Raw genomic sequence first — 20,652 nt, forward strand, 5'->3', positions numbered from 1 at the left:
GTAACCTCATACACCCTCATATTTTTGCGAAAATTAAAGCTGCGCCACCACTCACTACTGTACTCATCTTAAATATAAAAAAGATCCAGACTAAATTGCTTCCTGCATCTCCTTTTCACTTCACATGGTCTACTCGGTCCCAGGACCAAGCAATTTTTAGATGTGTCTATAAATTATTTCATCTAATTAAACTACATTTGTACATGTTTTAAAAGGATTTCCTATTTTCTCTTGCACACATAATAAGACACTGAAATAAGGAGACACTGTTATGTTGATGAAAACCTCACTGTCAAAGCCAGAAATAGGAAAGTGTGGTTGTCTGTTGTAAAACGCCACCAGAACAAGAAGGAGAACTGAAAACGGAAAAAGAAAACACTTGGAAGTCAGCAGGTTCACAGCAGAGCATTAAAAGGTGTGGTAGTGCAGTTAATGAATTAACTATAAAACCACAGGATGAAAAAGAAAGTCAGCTATTTCGGAACTATGGAGCCATGACAGCTTAAACAAAGTGCCTGAGGGGGAGTCTTTTACCAGTGTGCTTTCTGCAATAGGTTTGACACAGAAAATATTTTAGTTCAAATAACAGGAGCTATTATGGAATCATGGTCAGGGGTCGTCATGTGTATGGTTCCTGCATAATTCATGAGTTCATGAAGAAATAGCAAAGGGGGTGTGAAAATGATTCTTGAAGTCAGGAGAGTTGTTTTCAAAACCTCCATTATTTCTCCCCGCCCCACACAATATACACAATATACCCAGAGAGTACAATGTTATCACCACCACCTGCAGGGTCTACAGGATGCTGCCATGTCCTTTCTTCGTGAAGTGAGTGGCCAAGCATTCACTTCTAAGACTAAGGCAGACTAATCTGATGTGATCATTATGAGACAGCTCCCAGGGACCACTGCTTATGACCCCCAGCCCTGTGGTGCTCACATGGCAACAGAGTCATTCGGGCACCATAGTGGTAAGTCATCACCCCATTCACTGGCTGTGCTCAATGGCCTGGTGTTGCATGGTAGACAAGCACAAGTCGAAGAAACACCAACTCATCCTTAAAACAAATAGACACAAGTCGAACTTCCCAGTGTGTTCGCACTGTTTACGCAAACATGGCAGCATTCAGTCTGATGTGCTTCTAATGGACATTGCAGAATGACTCCATAGACTTCCTGTGCCAGTCCTCCTCATGGACATCCTGCTGACAGCTGACAGTTTTCTCATGCGGTTTTGTTTTAAATCTTCTACATTTACCACATTTTGGTTTGTCAGGCTGACAACTGACTACACTGATTCTTGTGGATACATTGTGGAGTTTATTAAATCATTCAAGTTGAACAACAGGGTTTTCTTAACATTGCAACCTCAATAAATTAAATTGTGCTTGCCAATTTTTTTTTATATTCTATGGTCTCATGAGATCTGTTAATGTGATAAAATGATATATGTAAGCAAGATTTTCTGTGAACAGCTTTGGCAATACAATGTAGTATAACAGCTGATGAAAATAGAACATCATGTTTGAGGGTCAGAGTCACATAGTTCATCATCAACTGATCTGGTCTAAGAAATGTCTCAACTCTCTATTTGTCAACCCTCATATATTTTATGATATCACATGAGCATGGATAAATAGCCTGTTGTGACCATGGAATCACCTGCACTACTTCCCCCCCCCCCCCCCCCCCGTAGCATTCAGGGTTCAAGCTCTGGGCATGGGACCAGCACTGGTCTGTTTAAAATAAATAAATAAATAATAAAAAGTTCTAAATGTAGTCCCCTTTCACCAGTGATTCTAACCTGGCACAGCGCCCATTCTTCTGGAGTCTGCTGCCTCAACACAGACCTAAGGTGCAGACCTTGGACCCTAAGACCCCCCAGCAGAGGTGCTGTGGTCACTTAGCACATAACCCTCCCTGGGTTTCACATGACATCCAAAGACATCCAGGCATTTATTATTCCCTAGTCCTACGTCACAGAGAGAGACAGACAGAGAGAAAGTGATACCAAAAAGAGGAGGTGTAGAAATAACCACAGACTACCCGCGCACATCCAACCCAGCACTATTTGAAACCACTTCTGCTGTGTGATTTTATTTGCTACTAAATGGGGATTGAATTTCCATGGCCTGTATCACATTGTGCTGTGCTGTACAAGATTGCAAAGTGAGGCAAGCGGACGAGGGCAAAGTGAAAGAGAAGGTATATACATTTACCTTGTCTGTGGCTTAATGGCTCCATATGTTTGTGAGGAGAAGTGACAGGCTGAAGTGGGGTCTGAGCGAAGGCCAACTACCCCTCCCCACTCCCACTGTGCACCCCTCCTCCCCTCCTCCAGACACATGCTTCAAACCAACCTCCCTTCTATGAACGCTGTGCTGTCCCGGCTCACTGGGGCTGTTCTGTCCATCTCAACACACTAGGTTGAGTGTGTAAAAGCTTCTGCACCCCCCTGGATATCACTCATACTGAAGCCATTTTTATACCCCTGTCTGACAAACGTGCTGATGGAAGGCCAATAGTAAAAGGAATAGTGTTACTATTTGGGGACTAATTCTTCCTTGCTTGATCACAGTGATATGTGAGATAAGAATGTGTGCGTGTTTTTTTTTAACCTTGTTATTGTGACTGTACACTTGTTCTAACCAGTTTCCATGCAAGTGATTTCACTGTGCTGCCAAAGCTATTACTCAGAAACAAACAATAAAGTGTTGAACAATAGCCAGACAAGTCTCCAGCTGTATGAACAGCCTGAGAGAACATACATAATTCACATTACATAATTCTCTACTGAATACCAAGGGAGATATTTAACATTTAGTCTGAACACAAACACATATATACACAAACATTAACTCATAACTTGTTAAACTATGAAGTAGTTATTGTTGTTATGGTATTTTCAAGAAGAAGTGCAGGTGGAGAAAGGAGGGAATGGTGTGGAACGTTCCTTAGTAATCCTGCTCCAGTCAAACCAGCTTAGCCTTTTGTTAATGCAGATGTTTGGGCTTGAAGCCGAGGGCTCGTTGCAATGTGCCACATTGCTGTGGCAAAGTACTGGAGGGCCCAGGATCTGTGTTGGCACTTGTCTGGTCGTTGTGGGCCGGCTCATTGTCTGAACCTGTATGCATTGTTTTCTCTCTCTCTGACAGGTGATAACTACCCGGTGCAGTTCATTCCATCCACAATGGCAGCTGCAGCAGCGTCAGGACTCAGCCCCCTCCAGCTTCAGGTATGAACACAACTATGACAAAGAATGTTAGGGACGCACGCCAAGCCCAGGGCAGACTAAGCAGCTGTACGCTCAGTAACGAGCTGCACACTAAATAATCCTGGAGGCCCCCAACTCACACACGCTTATCACCTTACATATGTAATTTATCTCATTTTATAGAGGATTTTATCCCCACTAGCTCTGCCAAACATAAAAGTTAGGAAGATAATAGTTATTAGAAGGAAAGAGAATTACTCTGTTTGCCTTAATCACCTGCCACTGAATTTATTAGAAGAGAACTGACTGACTCTCCTTCTCGCGGCTTTCATCTAATAGTAAGGTACACGGTAGTGATTGTTTAATCTAAGGTGAGAAAAACAAACATGAAGAAATAATGGTGGAAAATAATCTAATATGTAATTTTATATAAAGGTAGTAAAATCAAGCTCACTAGATGTAGTACAAATTGAGGCAGAGTCAGGGTTCTAAACCACAGAAAATGTTGGGATAGGCTCCAAGCCCTACAGGCTCCTCCAGGATTTTTCTCACAGCATTTTAAAAAGCTCAACCTAGGTCAGAGCTTAACCTGAGGCCATAATGCTTAATATAGATAATTATCTGCGTTCTATCCTTTAAGTTGTTACTATTATAAGTTCTTCTGGTACCAGTGTTCTGTCCACCAAGGCCTGATCTTTATGTCCATGCTTTTGATAATTCCCTTGCAGGTATTTTCCTAGCAATGCCAAGCTGAAATAACAACCATGTTTATTCAGTTGCACTGCTTCTCGGTGCTAATCATTTGATTCCTTTGCAGTTGTAGGTAATTGTAGATCTTCAGTCTATTTCAAACTACAAATCGTGCTGTTCTTTGGAAACAAAAGAAGGAAACTCAGAATTAAAAAGCATCTCTCCTGACGTATGGTTAATTGGCCACTGCTGCTTTGTCAACAACAGCAAAAAGTTACTGAAAGTCACAACATGTGATACTCAACACCAGAAAGGTGCATGACAAGATTAAACAAGACCGAGGGGGGAACTCTTTGCACGCTGATATATGTGGCATTTGTCCTTCGGAGGCTACCACTGTCAGTGTTAACGAGCCTTGGCAAGTTCTAACAATGCATGCAGCTGGCTCTGAAGAGCTCTGCGTCATTATGGAGACATGAGAAGAGCTATCAGAAGCATGTAAGGTGGTAAATGAGTCTGCTCATGTTTGAAGATGTGTTTCTGTGAGAATAAAATATGGAGGCTGCATAAGTGAATTTGTTTTGTGGAGTATATATGTGCCGCTTAGATTGTGTATCATAGCAAAGGAGTGGTAGTTCAAACAGGCATCCTGAGTCTATTTATAGTGGTGCATGAGGTCAGATGAGACAGTCATATATCTGAAGGATGGGGTGAGGAAGGGGAGACGGGTCTACAGTCATTAATTCTGATTATGTATCTAACCCTGGGAATGGGCAAAAACAGTGCCTCCAAGACCATGACTTGGCTGACCTTTACAGAACACAGTAAACAAAAAGAGGTGCATTTTACATTAATTGAAGTCTGTCAGCCCGTCACATATTCCGCCTGCTGGCTGCTATTTACCCTGCACAGAGACTCCCCTTAAAACAGCAAGGCAAGTCAAACATGCCCTTTTCTACATAGCTGGGATCAACAAACCATGTGACTGCCACCACTTCCTCTACAAAGCACTGGGAGCTTGCTATGATTAAAAACATCATATCAACCCAGACACTGAATTAAGTTGGAGTTGTCTCCTCCCTTTCACAGCAATAATGGCACCAGAACTCGGTCTTCTTCAAAATTCAATGGCTGAAAAGTGAACTTCAATATGTCTATGCGTCTGTGTTCAAGAGAGAGGATTTGTGGAAAAAAAAAAAAACTTTTCATGAATAATAGCAAAATCACAACACAGTCAGGTGAATTAAAACAGAATAAGCGAACGCTGTCTGGCAATTAGTACAGTGAAGTACTTGTGGCTTCAATCTGCTCTGTCTTGTGCAGCAGCAGTAAAAAACAAAAAATGTGACAGCTACTTCAAAATTAATATATTATGTTCACTGTTGATGCAACTTGTAATTTAAACACCACTGGTAAAATGATTTGGAATAACAGCACTATTAAAATCAAATCAAATAAGCTGTATCATAGCCCTGCGAACATTACTTACTAACGCTAAATACCATATCAATGTGTATTTTTTTATGCATCATCGAGCACAATACTCCACTAACCCCTCAAACTGTCCTGAACTTTTCTAGTTTCAAGCCTGTTCTTCGTCTTCCTCCCTCTCTTTCCCTCGCACACACACAGGTACGAAATCCCACATATAGCTGAATAGGCTGCCCCCCAATTAAAATATCTATTCCTGTCAGCTGCATGGCAAGGTATAATTTTCTCCAATTTACTCAGTTTAGATTGTGCAATATATGAACCTTAAAAAATTATCTTATTGGAAGAATTAATTCCCACAATGCTGCCTAGGTAATGTGATCAGCCATCCAGTCAGAGAGGCCAGCCGCTCCGTCAGTCTTAATGTCGGCCACGCAGCCTCTTCACAATCTCCTCTGTCATAACAGGCTGATATCCTCCCCCCATTCCCCGCCCTTTCTCTCTAAGAGAAAAAATCCCAACAAGGTAACAAAGGCTTAGAGCTGATGGATGTAAATGAATCTTCCAGGAAGCGTTTGAGTGTTGGAGACTGTAATTTGCTTGTCAATACAGGGTGGTAGCATCACTCTGGTGGCTGGCAGTCTGCAAGTGGCTGTCACCAGGCATTGCTGTACCACAGGGCAATTTCACTCAATGTTTTCCTGACAGATTGGCTCTCCTCCTCAACTCACAGGAGAGAAGGCGGGTAAACTATCCCAGCGCGACATGCCCCTCTTCATTAGTACCCGCACAGTGCCGGGATGAGCCCAGGACCAGCAGGAAACAATGGCTCCATCCCTGCATGTCCTTCCCTGATTACAACTGACACCTCTCACCTAACAGAGGAAATTGTGCTTAGATTGTACCCCAATCTGCCCGGACACCTACTATATTCAATTGAGTGAAGAGACAAGGAGTGGAGAATTTCCCTAATCCCACAAAAGGATTTTCTATTTGGGATAGCACTTAATTTGCTGTTTGTACACTATAGCTTGCATCAGTTGCCAAGTGGAAAACAATTTAAGAAAGGACAGTAAACACAAGCAGCACCATTGAGAAAGTCCTGTTTTTTTATGATTAAAAGCAGATGCTGGGGTTTAAGCCATTTCAAGGAATGTGTTATTGGATAAAACAGAACATCTGGGTTCTCTATATGTGGTATCACTGTTAGGACTGAAAAAATAGAAATCCTCTGCTTTCACACAGCCACTGCACCATTTTTACCTTGTGCTGCCATGGTCACTGTCTTATCTTTCCAATTCCCATTCCAAGTGTCTTAGTTTGTGTATTTCACTCTGAATTACTCCCATCCTCTTCTCTTTCTCATTCTGTCAGTGGATTTGCTCTTCTTTCCCTGAACTGTCCAGGCCCATCACACCCTTACACTTTACAGTACTGGAAAAAAAGCCTGAAAATTTTAATGCCACCATTACCACTTGCTGCATTTGCTCCTGCATCCCTCTAGGTCCATGATAAACTTAGGCCCAGCCTCAGCTCACACTCCCTCTGTAAAGATGAAAAGCAGCCCTCATGCTCAGTAACAACCTGGACGAGATCTCAAGCAGACAAATGTGAATGAGCACTGAGTGGCTTAACATGACTGAAATGATAACACTGAGTGTAACAGTCTGGGACAAACAGGAAAAACGTGGGAGAGCAACAAGCCACACATTATCTTTTGTTTGGATATAAATGCTATGTAGTGCAGATGTGAAGAAACCGCTTCCATCATTAACAAGTGAAGTACTTTTGACTTTGAAAGAGAGAGGGGAAGAGGAGGAGGAGAGAAAAAAGAGAACAGACATACTGTAGAGAGCAGCTGTTTCTGTGTTTATGAGCAGAGGAGCTTGGTCTTTGAAGGTAACCCAGAGCAGTGCAGCAGCGCTAGCTGCGTGTGGAAGACTGGCTAATAGGGTGGCTAGGTGAGCAGCTGGATGGAGGCAGTGGTGAACAGAGGGACAGATGGACAGATAGAGTGGATAATGCAATGAGCAGCACTGAATGGGAGGGCTGGCTCTGGGGCCCCTGGGCCTGGAGAAACTCTAACTCTCTATCTCACACACACACACACACAACATTGGCTGTGTGTATGTTTGAGAAAGAGAAACTGATGAGTGAAATATATAGTGTGGATGTTAGACAGAGAAATAGAGAAAGACAAGAGGAGGAAGGAGGGGTTAGAGCAGAGCAGGTTGGGTGCCAGCAGATGAGACAGATGTTGGGCCATACTGGAAAGCATCGGCACAGTGCACCAGGATGCCTTCCTCCACTCCTGACATCTGGGCTTAGCCTGGGTCAGCCTGCCTGGTCACCCTGGGCAATGAGCCTCTACAAGCCTTGTGGCAAACGGGGCTGGCGCTATGCTGCCTTTTAAATGGAGTGGTGCACTGAAGCACAGTTAATGCCCTCATATCCAGCCCAGTGCTTAGCGCCCAGGCCAGGCAAAGGTGACTGAGAGACAAAACAGACACATAAACACAAAGAGACGTGTAATTAAGAGTGTGTCAGCCATCGATCATTTTTACCTCATGTTAAATGTAAAGGAAACATGTTTACTGGTTTTGAGGCTGTTTATTTGTGTTTAGTTTTTATGTTTTGGGAGGACGCAGTTGTAAATGTGCAATGCGCAATAATAGCTAGCAGCAAGAAATATGACAAATATCTGCCACTGCATTTTCCAGCACATGTTGCCATACTGCCACTGGAAAAACAAGATGCACATTTGTTTATTTTCCTCTTTAAACGATAAGGCATAGGTTTCTGTGCTTGCAGAAAGAAAAAAAGCATAGATTTGATATAAAATTAATGTTTTTATCATAATTGATTACATTGTATATTGAGTCAGTATCAGCTTCGTTGTTTTACTAAACAAACAGAGGCTGACCATCTTAATTACTCATCATACTTCTGAAATGTCTAACATCATCAGCAGAGTATGTAATCTCAATTTAATGCTGCAGGCAGAAAAGTGAACCTCCCCGTTTAACCTCTGCTGCCTCCAGAGGGCTTGTTTTTAATTACCAGAGGCTAACAGGCTGACCTTGGGCGTGCTGCACTCACTTTGAATCCATGCTTGCTGAGATCTGCTCCGCTCTACTGGGAAACAGGGAATGATGGGGTCAGATGAAAGACCTTAGACTTTGTGTTTGTGTGTTTTCCCATTTATGTGTGTTATTTCTGCATTAGAATAGTCTTGATTTTATCAGATGGGCAAAATATTTCAAAACACTAAAGCAACAAAAATAAAAGCTTCAGAGAACACATAAAATAGAAGCACATATGGTAGTTTTCTTTTCTTCCAGATTTCTTTAAACATGCACACTTTGTTTACTACCATCAAGCAAGCTCTATCTTGGTGTGCTGCTTTATGGTTTTTCATGAACACAAGTATCCTAGAAGATTCTTTCGAGAAGTACAACTAGTGTTAGGAGGGTAAGCAGCGAGAAAAATGGGAGGGCATGCAGGCAGACGGACCCTGGGCTCAACTCAGGCTTTCACATATGTCTCCAGTACTCCATAGTTGGAGCATTGACTTTCAGCTTGACCCTAGTTACCATGAACCTTTTGCTGCCCCCACCTGGCAAGTGCATATGAATAAGGTGTTAGATATGAGAAAGTCAAGTGGGGGAAGCAGGCAGATGTCTTCTGCTCAGGGAGATCAGCCTTGGCAGGATGCATCGTCCCTCATCCTTTGAACCATACAATTTCTTTATACATTCACCTTTTGAGAGGTGACTGTTTATAATTTATGCATGTACTGGGTGTTAAACTATTTTGTAAAAACTATAAATTGCATTTTTACCCAGCTATACCATACTGCATATCACTGATATATTTAATACATTTCATATTTTCCTCTAAGCAATTTACGGTGGGTTAACAGACCTTTCATCTGTCTTTCCCCCTGATTGCATTTATTGTTCTTTAGATCTTGGTGGCAAACTGTCCACACTTATGACAAGAACCATTGCTTCTCACCCCATGGCACTGATCTGCTAATCAGTGCTGGAAATGGGCATCCTGACTGCCTCTAATTTGGGGCAAAGTGTAATTATGGTCTTTTTCCAGGACAATAAAGTTCTTCCCATTCAAGGTCAGGGGCATGCCCGTCGACTGGCCTGTTAGCAAACATCTGTCCAACAGACTCAGTTTCCATTCCTCTACTTAGACTTGCATGTAGCCTGGAGTGACAGGCCGTGAATGGAGTATCCCCCCTCTCTGTTTCTCTGTCACAGTTTCTCTCACCCCTCTACACATGAACATTTGAACACACACAGAGTACCTTTACCACTGACATTAACTAAGTCTAGCTCAGATGAGAAGAAAATAGAGTTTGGTTTGCCTGTGTCCATTCCTGTCAGAGACAAAAGGCTGTTTGTGACTGAGGTGGGGGCAGTGCTATCATTGTGGGAACATAATCAGTCTGTCATTTCCGCTGCCCATGTGCTGTTGTTATCCCCAGGACCCCTGGAAGAATGGACCTTTTGTACAACCGCTTATGTGGCAGCGATAAAGTTTCTTAAAGGAGCACATATGTGTTTATATCTGGAGATATGTGCATGGACATAAAGTGCTTTGTTTGGCTTTAGTCTGCACCTACACTACAAATGAAGGTGAGGTCAGTGGGGTTGGGACGCTTTTTACTATCCACACAAATACTGCCTGTATGTGGCCAGTCAAACCAGGAAATGAGACAGGATTTGCTGATTGGCCAGACGAAGAGAAATTAGAATCTCCCTGACACCATCTCAATGAGTAACACAACAAACCTTAAAGTTTACTTAGTCTAGTCTTAGTATAGGAGGCCAGTGGGGGAGGGCTGCTGTCTGATGGAGTGAGGTCTAAGGCTACATGGAGTAACACTCTTTTTGAGACAGTAGCTCTACTTGACAAATCCCTGCTATTTGCAGCAGGAGACAACACCCAATTTCATCTATTACCTAGTGGCAGATCAATACAGACCTGCAGCTAAAAGAAATCTTAACAGTGTGTGAGTGCTAGGCACAAAAAAACAAGTGCAAAATTAATAATTTAACCAGTCTTGTAATATTCTTTTCAGGTTTTAATGATAAACACCAATCTGCTACAATATAAAAACAAAACCGGATGTGGTAATATTAGGTAGTTTCCCTTTTGCCACCAAAATGGCTCTGACCCATCCTGACATCTAACAGCATCCTCTGGTATCTGGCACCAATGTGTCAACAGCATCCCTTAAGTCATAAAAGTTGATACAGTGCATCCAGAAAGTATTCTCAGATCTGAGAATTGTGAGCTTTTCCCACAATTTGTTATATTAAAGCATTATCCTAAATGGATTACCTTTATTATTTTCCTCAAAATTCTACAAATGATACCTGATAATGACAACGTGAAAGACATTTGTTTGAAATCTTTGCAAAATGTATTAATAGACTTATGAAAAAAAAAATTTAAAAAATCACATGTATTCATTTTCTTAGCCATGACAAAAAATTGAGCTCTGGAGCATCCCATTTCCATTGATCATCCTTGAGATGTTTCTGCAACTTAATTGGAGTCCACCTGTGGGAAATTCAGATTATTGGACATGATTTGGAAAAGCATACACCTCTCTATATAAGTTCCCACAGTTAACAGTGACAAACCAAGTTATGAAGTCCAAGAAATTGTCTGTAAACCTCAGAGACAGGATTGTACCGAAACATTTTAGCAGCATTGAAGGTCCCAATGAGCACAGTGGCCATCATCCGTAAATGGAAGAAGTCTGAAACCCCCCAGAGCCTACCTAGAGCCGGACGGGCGGCCGGCCGGCCGACCAAAGTGAGCAATCGAGAGAAAAGGGCCTTAGTCAGGGAGGTGACCATCAGCCCGATGATCATCCTTGGCCTGAATGCCAAGTGTCATGTCTGGAGGCACAAATCAGGCACCGCTCACCACCTGGCCAATACCATCCCTACAGTAAAGCATGGTGGTGGCAGCATCATGTCCAGGTCTGACTCTCACGTAACAACTGTAGATGGTTTTAGTGGTGGACAGAAGTCAGCATAGGCACATTGACTGTTCTTCAGCTATGAAACTCCCCTGCAAGCTGAGATTCATTGGACATTCTGATATTTGGCATAATGACCTAACAATTAGAATTCGAATTAAAAGGTTTATTGGTCATCACTGAGTACACATACATTTTACAGTAAAATATGTCCTCATCACCCTGTGGTGACCCTGTGAGCAGTGGGCAGCTGCAGGCAGCGCTCAGAGAGCTAGGGTCTCACTTAAGGATACACCTGGTGCATGGACTAGAATTTGAACCGAGAGAATGCATCACAGTCTGATGGTCTACCAAGCCATCAGGCCACCAAACTTTTAACAATTTTTGCTACAGTAGCTTTTCACTTTTATTGGATCAGAGGGGCCAACCTTAGTTCCCCACGCAAATGAGCCATGGGTGCCCGTGACCCTATTGCTGGTTTACTGGTTGTCCTTCATTGGACCACTTTTAGTAGGTGATGTGCTGACCATTGCAGATTGGAAACAAGACCTGCGGTTTTGGAGATGCTCTAACCCAGGCATCGATCTATCATAATTTGCCATTCTATTAAGATAATCTATGTTATTAAGCTCACCCACCTAGGGTTTCTATGTTGTGGCCAATTTGTGTATATTATACTGCAACTTCATCCAGGACAAAAGATAAATTACTACATTTAATTTTTGATTAAACAGAAAATCAAGTCTGTGGCTCAAAAATACTTTTAGACCCTTATAGCAATGTCTTTAATCACTCTGTCTAGAATATTCCACATAATCAGCTGAGTTTTGGACGTGTACATCGTAACCTTCTTACTGAGTGCTTCCCCCAGTCATTTGAACCACCCTCTTGTGTGGTAATGTCTAACTAACAGTTGGACAACTTACTGATTTAACGCCAAAGAAAATAACTGTGATTGCATCAGTGTTCTTTGTGCAGGTTTCTAAGCCTTAATAATGCTTGTATTTAAGATATTCTGTGATGGCAATCCAACTGAGGTTGGGTTTCTAACATTGTGGAGTGGGACTGTCTCACATGGCAGTGTGGAGAGAAATGACAGGCTAGAAACTTCAATACAAATCTGTGTAGATCTAGAAAAATGAGAGATCTTTGCTAACACACTTGCATCCAGTCGGCAAACTTTTCTCTGTGATGAGTGGAAAATAGGGGCTCCAAGTATTTTGAATGAAAGCCATCTCTGTGTGGTTTTTAAGACTGCTGTCTCTCTCTGGGTTCAGCCTTTGAAATACAGTTAAGACCTTTGATGGAGGTTCTCTGCCAGCCTCATGGAAAGAGAGGAAAGACGTAAAGGGGGGGATGAAGGCAGACACAGAAGCAGAGGGAGATCTAGGGAGAGGAAAAGACAGAATATAAAACTTCGAATGTTTGCTGGATTTGGATGTTAACGCCTTGTGGGTTTCTCCTCCTCCCTACAGCAACTGTATGCCGCCCAGCTTGCCAGCATGCAGGTCTCTCCTGGAGCCAAGATGCCTCCACTCCCCCAGCCCATTAATGCTAGTGGGCCAATTTCTCCCTCCTCTCTGAAGAATGACAAAAGTTCCTCCAGCCCCATCACTCAAGTCAAGGTACTATAACTGCTTCAACCTGCCCACCCACCAGCACAGGCCTTGAGTGGTACTTGACCTAGTCTAGCATAGTTGGTCTTGTCTGAATAAACTTGCATCTACACTGTTCGCTACTTCACTGTTACATGACCGGTGTGAAACCCAACCTCTAACAGGCCATCAATCTGTGGGGTTTTAACAAGGCTCTCTCTCTTAGCCAGAACTCTGTGGACATGGTTGCTATGGCTATGACTGCTCCAAGACAGTAATTAGTGGAACACATGGTTTCTAATTTCTTTTTTTTTTTCACAATGAAAGGTTTCTTACTTCTACTTTTTGTTAACAGAGACAGAATAAAAACCATTACAACAGTGCTATACAAATGCTGACAAGAGTAAAGCAAAAAGAAGGACTAAGGATTTTTTTTCCTCAAAAAAAAAAAAAAACATCACAATGCAGATGTGTAATTTCTGCTGCTGTATGGCATGTCTCTACTAGACCTCCACGCAGAGAAAAGGCCATATACATCATCTTCACTCACTAAGGCCATAATCACAAACATATGCCCATTTGGAGTAGTTTAGCTTAATAATATCACAATGGAGGAAGGCCATAAATCAAGTCCTAAAATGGTAGGAAGGCACTCTGGATTTCTCTTCACAGGCATACACAGAGCTCTCCTGCCTAGAAATTTCCATCAAGTTGACTCAACATCATCATTTCATCACACCAGTGCAATTCTTTAATTATCAGGTTAGATGGATGACAATTATCCCACGATTAATACAACACTAATTCTAGTCAAAATATTGCAAACCTTTCCAAATATTACAAAATTGGGTTCTTCAAATGAAATGAATCATATATAAATGGAAAGCAAGCATACATTGGCATCCTGCCATCTGTGTCCACAGTCCAATGGAATCAAACTGCCTTTAGTTTTGTTTGTCTGCTTTCAGCTTCACTGCATGACAAACTGTTATTGGCACAGCAATAACATAGCCTTGGGGCAGACTATGCTTGAGCCATATGTTTGGACAAGGAGACACTTGGGCTTTGAAAAATACTGTTAACGACAGCATAAGCCCTAATCTGATTTAAAAGACTGCTGTATATACAGGGCGATTTATACTGTGCAAAGTGACATCTCTCCTCTTTTTTTATTTTGATATTTTATTTTGAGGGAAAACCAAGCCTATTTCTTTTCAACTTTTGTCAGCTTTGCATATATATTGCGAATAACTGCTCATGGACTTGTGTTAAATTTGTTTGGTGTGCATTTATTCTACTTTTAGGAGTTAAAATTGTTTACAATTTTAACTCCTAAAACAAACAACTGGCTTTTGCCTCCCATTGTTTATCTGCAAGAACCCATAGATAAATGTTTGGTCCCAGTGGTAAAATCCCTCACAATGGCACCTTGGACAAAAGCGCTGCTTATCAGTAACTGCTCCTGACAATTTAACCAGCTCAGAAAAAACAGCACCTCTGACCGCATCTCATAACAACACTATTAAGTTTGTATTTATTTTTGTAGAGTCACGTATTATTTAGGAATAGACTTATCAAAGCATATGATAAACCCAAGTATGCACAAATGAGGAATGAAATTAGAGAACAAGCTAATGAAGGAGATAATGTAAGTCGACATCTGATGAATGGAACAGCTGTCTTTGATCATTGGCACCGCCGTTATCTGGTCATTATTTATTCTTTGAACCAGAGTGCAGATACAGAGAGCAGGGAGGAGGAGAGGGAGAACAGATGAAGATGTACAGAGAGGCAGAATCTGCTTTAATTAGTGTGAACAAAGGCACTGGGCAACTGTGAGGAAGATCGCAGTGGCACAGCTCCTAAGAACGATGGATGAGGAGAGGAGAGAGGAGGAAAAAAAGCAAATAGAAGAACCAGAGAGGAGGTGTGGGTCAGGAAAGGGATCCTGTAATTAACTAAGAACAGAGAAGAACTGTGCTGTCTGGGAATCCAGAGCTCCTCCAAAAGGGGAGGCCACCTATTCATATCTGTGTTCTCTCATAATCCTATCTCTGCTGTCGTAGGAGGAAGGAACACAGCCGCTCAACCTGTCTGCTCGGCCAAAGACGACAGAACTGGTCAAATCCCCCACATCCCCAACACAAAACCTATTCCCCGGCAGTAAAAGCAGCCCCAACAGTCTTATGGGCAAGGGTGGTATCCCCAGCCCGCTTGGAGGAGGCCTAGGCCGGGGCTCATCTCTGGGTAAGACCTCAAGAGTGTCACAAACAATATCCCACAAATATACACAGATTTGCTCTGTGCACAGATATGCACAGTGTGAACTCACATCCAGATATGTATCCATATCTCAATTTCTTTACATTTTGTGTGTCTGTCTGTCTATAGATATTCTGTCTAGCTTAAACTCTACTGCGCTGTTCGGGGATCAGGACACAGTGATGAAGGCTATCCAGGAGGCTCGGAAAATGAGAGAGCAGATCCAGAGGGAACAGCTGCAACATCACCAGCAGGGCATGGAGGCAAAGCTGTCCGCCCTCAGTGCAGTGGGCCTCAACAACTGCAGAGCTGACAAGGTTAGCACTACTGTCATACAGTCTGCGGCAGTTTTATCCCCTAATCTTGTCTTTTCCACTGCAAGCTTTTTCCATGAAGCACAAAATAAGCATTTGACCCTAAAGAGTCTTGTAAGTCTCTCTGTAAGTAGTAAAGGAAAGAAACTATTAAAGAAAGTGGAACATGGTGATTTTGATATAGCAGTAATTCTTAAGGATAGTATTTTTTCTTTAATTCTCGTCCAGGGTGGCCGTGTTGATAAGAGCTGGCATAGTCCAGTGTGTACATGTGTTTACTTAATTTAGTACGAATAGGTTAGTGTGTGTGTTTAGAGGGCTCAGCGTTGTTGCTGCTGGTGTGAGGGCTGTGACAGGCCATGGCAGTGCCCGGTGTGGGTTAAGAAGACTCTGAAGTTTCTGCCCAATTAAAGCAGACTTACAGCCCTCTCCGTCCCCTGACGCGGGATGGGGCTGCTTTGTACCAGGAGCACACACTCCCAGGGATTCCCTTTAAAAATATCTTCAATCGATGAGTCAATCAAGGAGAGAAAAAAAGCTGTCCTCCTCTCTTCTGCTTGATGCCATGTTGCCAGTTGGCTGTGAGGAGCAGGCAGGAACTGGGAGCGATGCTCATTAATATTTCAGCACCTGACACTTTCAACCAACAGCTTCAACTAGGTCAATGTATATGTAAAACAGTCAATGAATATCTATTTTGATTTCCCTCTAATTTGGTATTTGGAAGAGATCACTGTCTATGCAGGTGGCAATCAACTATGCTCTTGCTGAAGTGAAGAAATAAATCTGCACAGCCCACAGAGAGAACATCTACAGAGCCTCTCCTGCACTTATCCCGTACTAACCAGAACAAACAGGAATTTAATAATGCTAAAAACAATTCACAATATAATTTTTGTACCGACAAAAAAAAGTATAATTGTAGCATGTCACATTTCTGTCTGAATTCCATCTTGCACATGATTCAACTCTAGGCTTTCATTCATGTGCTTGGCTTTCTTTGTGGAGTTACACCATGGTATGTGAAGCTTTTAGCGTGAGTATGCAAGCTCTCTTAGTCCCTTCCTCCCAACTGAGGTGAGCTTGTGGTCAAAAAAAAAAAAAAAAGCCAAATCTGCTACCACATGAAAGCTCTAACTGAACAATGCCTGTGGGCAGCCATTTCCAAGAGGCAGAGCTCAGCTAAAAAACAGGCTGTAGGTATGGAGCAGAACACCGTCTTCCATATTTGTGTTTTGTAGTATGTACTTTTGTTTCCTCTGAGTTTTAAACACATTTGTTCAACCTATGTTATACAGTAATAATCATCTCAAAGGTGGGTAAGGGTTTTTTGTTTTATCCATAGGGGTCTTCTGCTTGAAACCGCTGCTTGTCATTTACTCCCCACCTATAATCAAAGTTTTGACCGGGTTTGTCTTGAACAAAGGAAATAAGAAACGTGTGTGTTTTGGGGGAAGGGTAGGGAAATGCAAAGTAGTAATAACGGAGCCATAAACCTAAATGCTATTATGGAAATAAGTTTAATGGTGCGATTATAGTATTGACCACCCAAAATGTCATACCAGATAACAAATAAAGAACATTGAGGTGAAAAATGTGATTGCTGCATAGCCCCAATCCTTATTTTAAATCATCTTGCTCATCCCACTGTGTATATCATTGCAAATACCAATTGATATAATCTGAAATCTGAAAGCATAAGCTCAGGTAATGGGTTTCTGTTTTCATTGCAACATCATCATGATTATGTCTTGCTGAATGACAATTTAACTGAGCTGAAGTTTGACACTCTGGGTCATGCAAATCACAGTGAAATATTGTCCGCTCTTAGTTCCGGTGACACTGGTCCTATTAGGATGGTGTAAAATTAGAGGCACGCTTTATCAAGTCAGTTAAAAGAATTGCCCCATCATCTTCATCCTTGGGCTGCAATAAAGAACAGTAGGTTATAATTCAGTGGCAGAAGGGGAGAGAGAGACTTTTGCTGATACAGGCAACACACTAGAAAGGTTTGAATGCCCTAGCTAAAAGCTTTCACTTTGGTCAGTTTCAGAATATTAATATTTCAAAAAAGCGCCACGCCTGACATAAATATGGTGCAGTTTTTAATAGCTCCCCCTCCCAGTCTCTTGTTTGGAAGTTTATCATAGTGAGAGCTTACATGAAGAAGATTCTGGAAAGGTAACATAAATGGGATTAAGGAGAGGTTAAGATCATCCAGCGTGCCTGTTAAAAGGAGATATTAAATATTGATTTATCCCACTGTAATGACCGGGCAGAGGAGTGGGTGTAAGTGCTGCTTACAGATGGATCAATTCATCTTTTCTTACAAAGTGTGTCCCAACAGTACAATGCATTCCTCTCCAACCTTTATCACTATAGCTCTCTCGGTCTCTCCCCCCTCTCCCTCCCTAAGCATTGACCTAGGAGAACATGGCGTCGAACACCCTTTAACCCGAGGACGTGTCAAAATAATCATGCGTTACAAGAGCAAATTTTTCTTGCTTATCTTTTATTTGCCTGTTTTTACTAGATCCCATTAGTACAATAAAACCTTTTACAACCCTCCTGCAATTTACCTTTTTGAAATATTTATGTAAAGGTATTATTGTTTGCTGAGGGCAATGACTTTGTTCCATTATTTAGCGTCTCTTCCTCGCCCAGTGGAAGCATTTACCTAGAATGCATCAGTATGCCTACAGTCAAATACAGTGCATCTGAATCCATTTGTAACCATTTGAATTGTTTCCTTCTATTATGCACTGTAGCTATAACTGGGCATTCTGTATTTCAGGGTCATGGGTGAATAAATACCAAGCATCTGTATCTGTATGTTTTCACTTAGATGGGATATACAGAGATTCAACCCTGTTGCCATGTTGGCGGCAACATTTTTGACCTCAAAAAGACATAAATACAAACAAAAGTGTGTCTGTCCGTGAACAATATATAATTTTTATTTATTTATTTTTGCTAAATTACTAAGTGCATATTTATGACCTACTGGAATACAGTGTATGGCTTCAAAGTCAGAGGTGAAGTACTTTACTTAAATAAATTTTCACCAGCTCAAGTCACATGACCGATTTAAGCTATGGCTTTCTTAGCATACCAATCTAATAAATAAAAGGTAAATTTAAAAAAAAATTCCATGTTTTAGCTTACACTCATTATAAGAAGACAGTTTAATGTAACTAGTCAAATAAAACAGAATGCATACAACAAAAGCCATAATCTAAATTTAAGTTGTATTTAAGTCTATTCATCTGTCCTCTCACTAAAAGTTGGTCAAGTGTAGCCAAACGGCAGCACTACCAACACACATAATAGGTGATACTAGACCTCGCCACACACATCGATGGTGTAATTGTCTGTAAAGAGTAAATTGCAGTCTGGTAAGTAAATTACTTTTACACAAAGATTGCAGATAAAAAGAGGAGCATTAATTAAATTTTCAGTGTCAGCAATCATTTCCTCTGTTACAAAAGAAAACAATTTATTTTCACTTTCCAGTGCACACTTTAACTTTCATGTGTAGTAAAGGCCCCAACTCAGGTCCTGCCCAGTAAAACTGCTCAGAATTCAAGCAAATTCAAGAGCTTAAAGCATAATCTGGTTTTGGGCCAGTGATGGACCAGTCACGTCTGTAAATCTGCAGGGTACTGGGCCTGAGGCAATCGACAAGCTTTGTTGTTGAAACCTGAATACTGTGTGACAGATCTCTACACCGTTGTATCCATTTCTCTTGCTTTAGTACCAATAGATGTAGCTCCTGTGATGTCCTGAAGGTTGTGCGAGATAAAATATATTCCTCTGCTGACATGTCCCTAACTGGAATCAAAAGGTGAAAGGCCAGTGTATTAACCTATTGAACTGCCCTTTTCTGCCCCGCAACAGCACATCTCTTCAGTATTGATGATTTCAATTGTCCATTTCCCATATCCCAAAGCTCAGCCTGTAAATATTCAAATGGAGCTTACGCTGGTCCTTGACAAAATCCAGACTACTAACCTATTGGTTATAGTGGTTATAATGTTCCCTCTCTCATGTGTACATGTGTGTGTGTGCATACGTGCTTCTGTGTGTGTGTGTGTATGTGATGCCAGGGCTCTATTCAGGCAAAGTCCTCACAAAGACTTTGAATATAATCTTGTCTGGTCTGCAGCCCTGGAAGCAATTTTCTGCTCCTTTTCGACTGCTGTCTTGGAAATTGCAAAGCAAGGCGTTTTGGCTGCAATGTAAATCCTTGGCATACAAGGGTTTGCCCATCCAAATTAGATTATGCTCAGCTCCCAGACACTGGCTGTAGCCAGCAAGTGCTATTGTGAAGATTGCTTACATTAATGCTTTGTCCAATTGTTCATGTTTGCCAAAAGAATAAAAATAATGTATGACTCTGGATAATATGTGCCTCTGCGGGCTCCTGTCCCAGGTCAGGTCTTTCACTCTGTCTCGCCTCTTCCCCAGAAAGACATCAAGACTGCATCTTGGTAGGGTCATTTGGCGGTGGTAGCTCCATTATTTTCTACAGTTGTCATTTTACATGGTGAATTTCTGGCCTGGTGCAGCTGTTCAGAAATGCTGCTGGCCACAGTGACTAAAACCTGTGATGCTGCACTCACCACACAGCACATACAACAAAGGCAGAGGAAAAGAACAGGCCACAAAGGACCATTTATAGTCTATGGCATTGTTGCAGTAGGAACATAATGGCCCCAGTGTCCAACAAGTCTTCAGGTTTTGTCCATATGTGAAAGGGGTTTTGGTAACGCTGCAGTTTTTAATATCCTGCTGTTTGCAAACTGGAGGGTTTGATAAGGCAGGTTACAGCCCAACCTCACAATCCCAGAGAACCAAGAGAACAGTTTGGATCATTGAGGATTTGAAACGTAAAAGTAAATAATGTCAACACAGAGGATCTGAACAGTGTGGAGAACAACATAACGGAACACTGCGCCATAAATGTGTCAGGGTGCTCAGGTGGTTATAAAGTATAAACATAACATAAACATATTACAGCATGTATGGTATATTTAAAAGTATATGTAAAAGATTTTCCGAAAGTAAACAACGAGACCTAAAGAAGAATCTATATTTTTTGAATTTTACTGGTTTTCCCTTTAACAAAAATAACTCA

The 20,652-nt window shown here is 41.7% G+C and overlaps 1 protein-coding gene across 13 annotated transcripts in view; it reads left to right on the forward strand.

Annotated features, from left to right (window-relative positions):
- Nucleotides 1–20,652, forward strand: part of sox6 (SRY-box transcription factor 6) — a 138,715-nt gene that overhangs the window by 98,860 nt on the left and 19,203 nt on the right. For all 13 annotated transcript variants that reach the window (XM_067496408.1, XM_067496401.1, XM_067496399.1 and 10 more), the window contains 4 exons: nucleotides 3,155–3,234; nucleotides 12,820–12,969; nucleotides 15,006–15,186; nucleotides 15,331–15,518. In XM_067496408.1, coding sequence (XP_067352509.1) covers nucleotides 3,155–3,234; nucleotides 12,820–12,969; nucleotides 15,006–15,186; nucleotides 15,331–15,518 — 599 coding nt within the window. The remainder of the gene's footprint in view (nucleotides 1–3,154; nucleotides 3,235–12,819; nucleotides 12,970–15,005; nucleotides 15,187–15,330; nucleotides 15,519–20,652) is intronic.

This window comes from Channa argus, chromosome 2 (assembly GCF_033026475.1).
Source record: "Channa argus isolate prfri chromosome 2, Channa argus male v1.0, whole genome shotgun sequence".
Taxonomy (NCBI): Eukaryota; Metazoa; Chordata; class Actinopteri; order Anabantiformes; family Channidae; genus Channa; species Channa argus.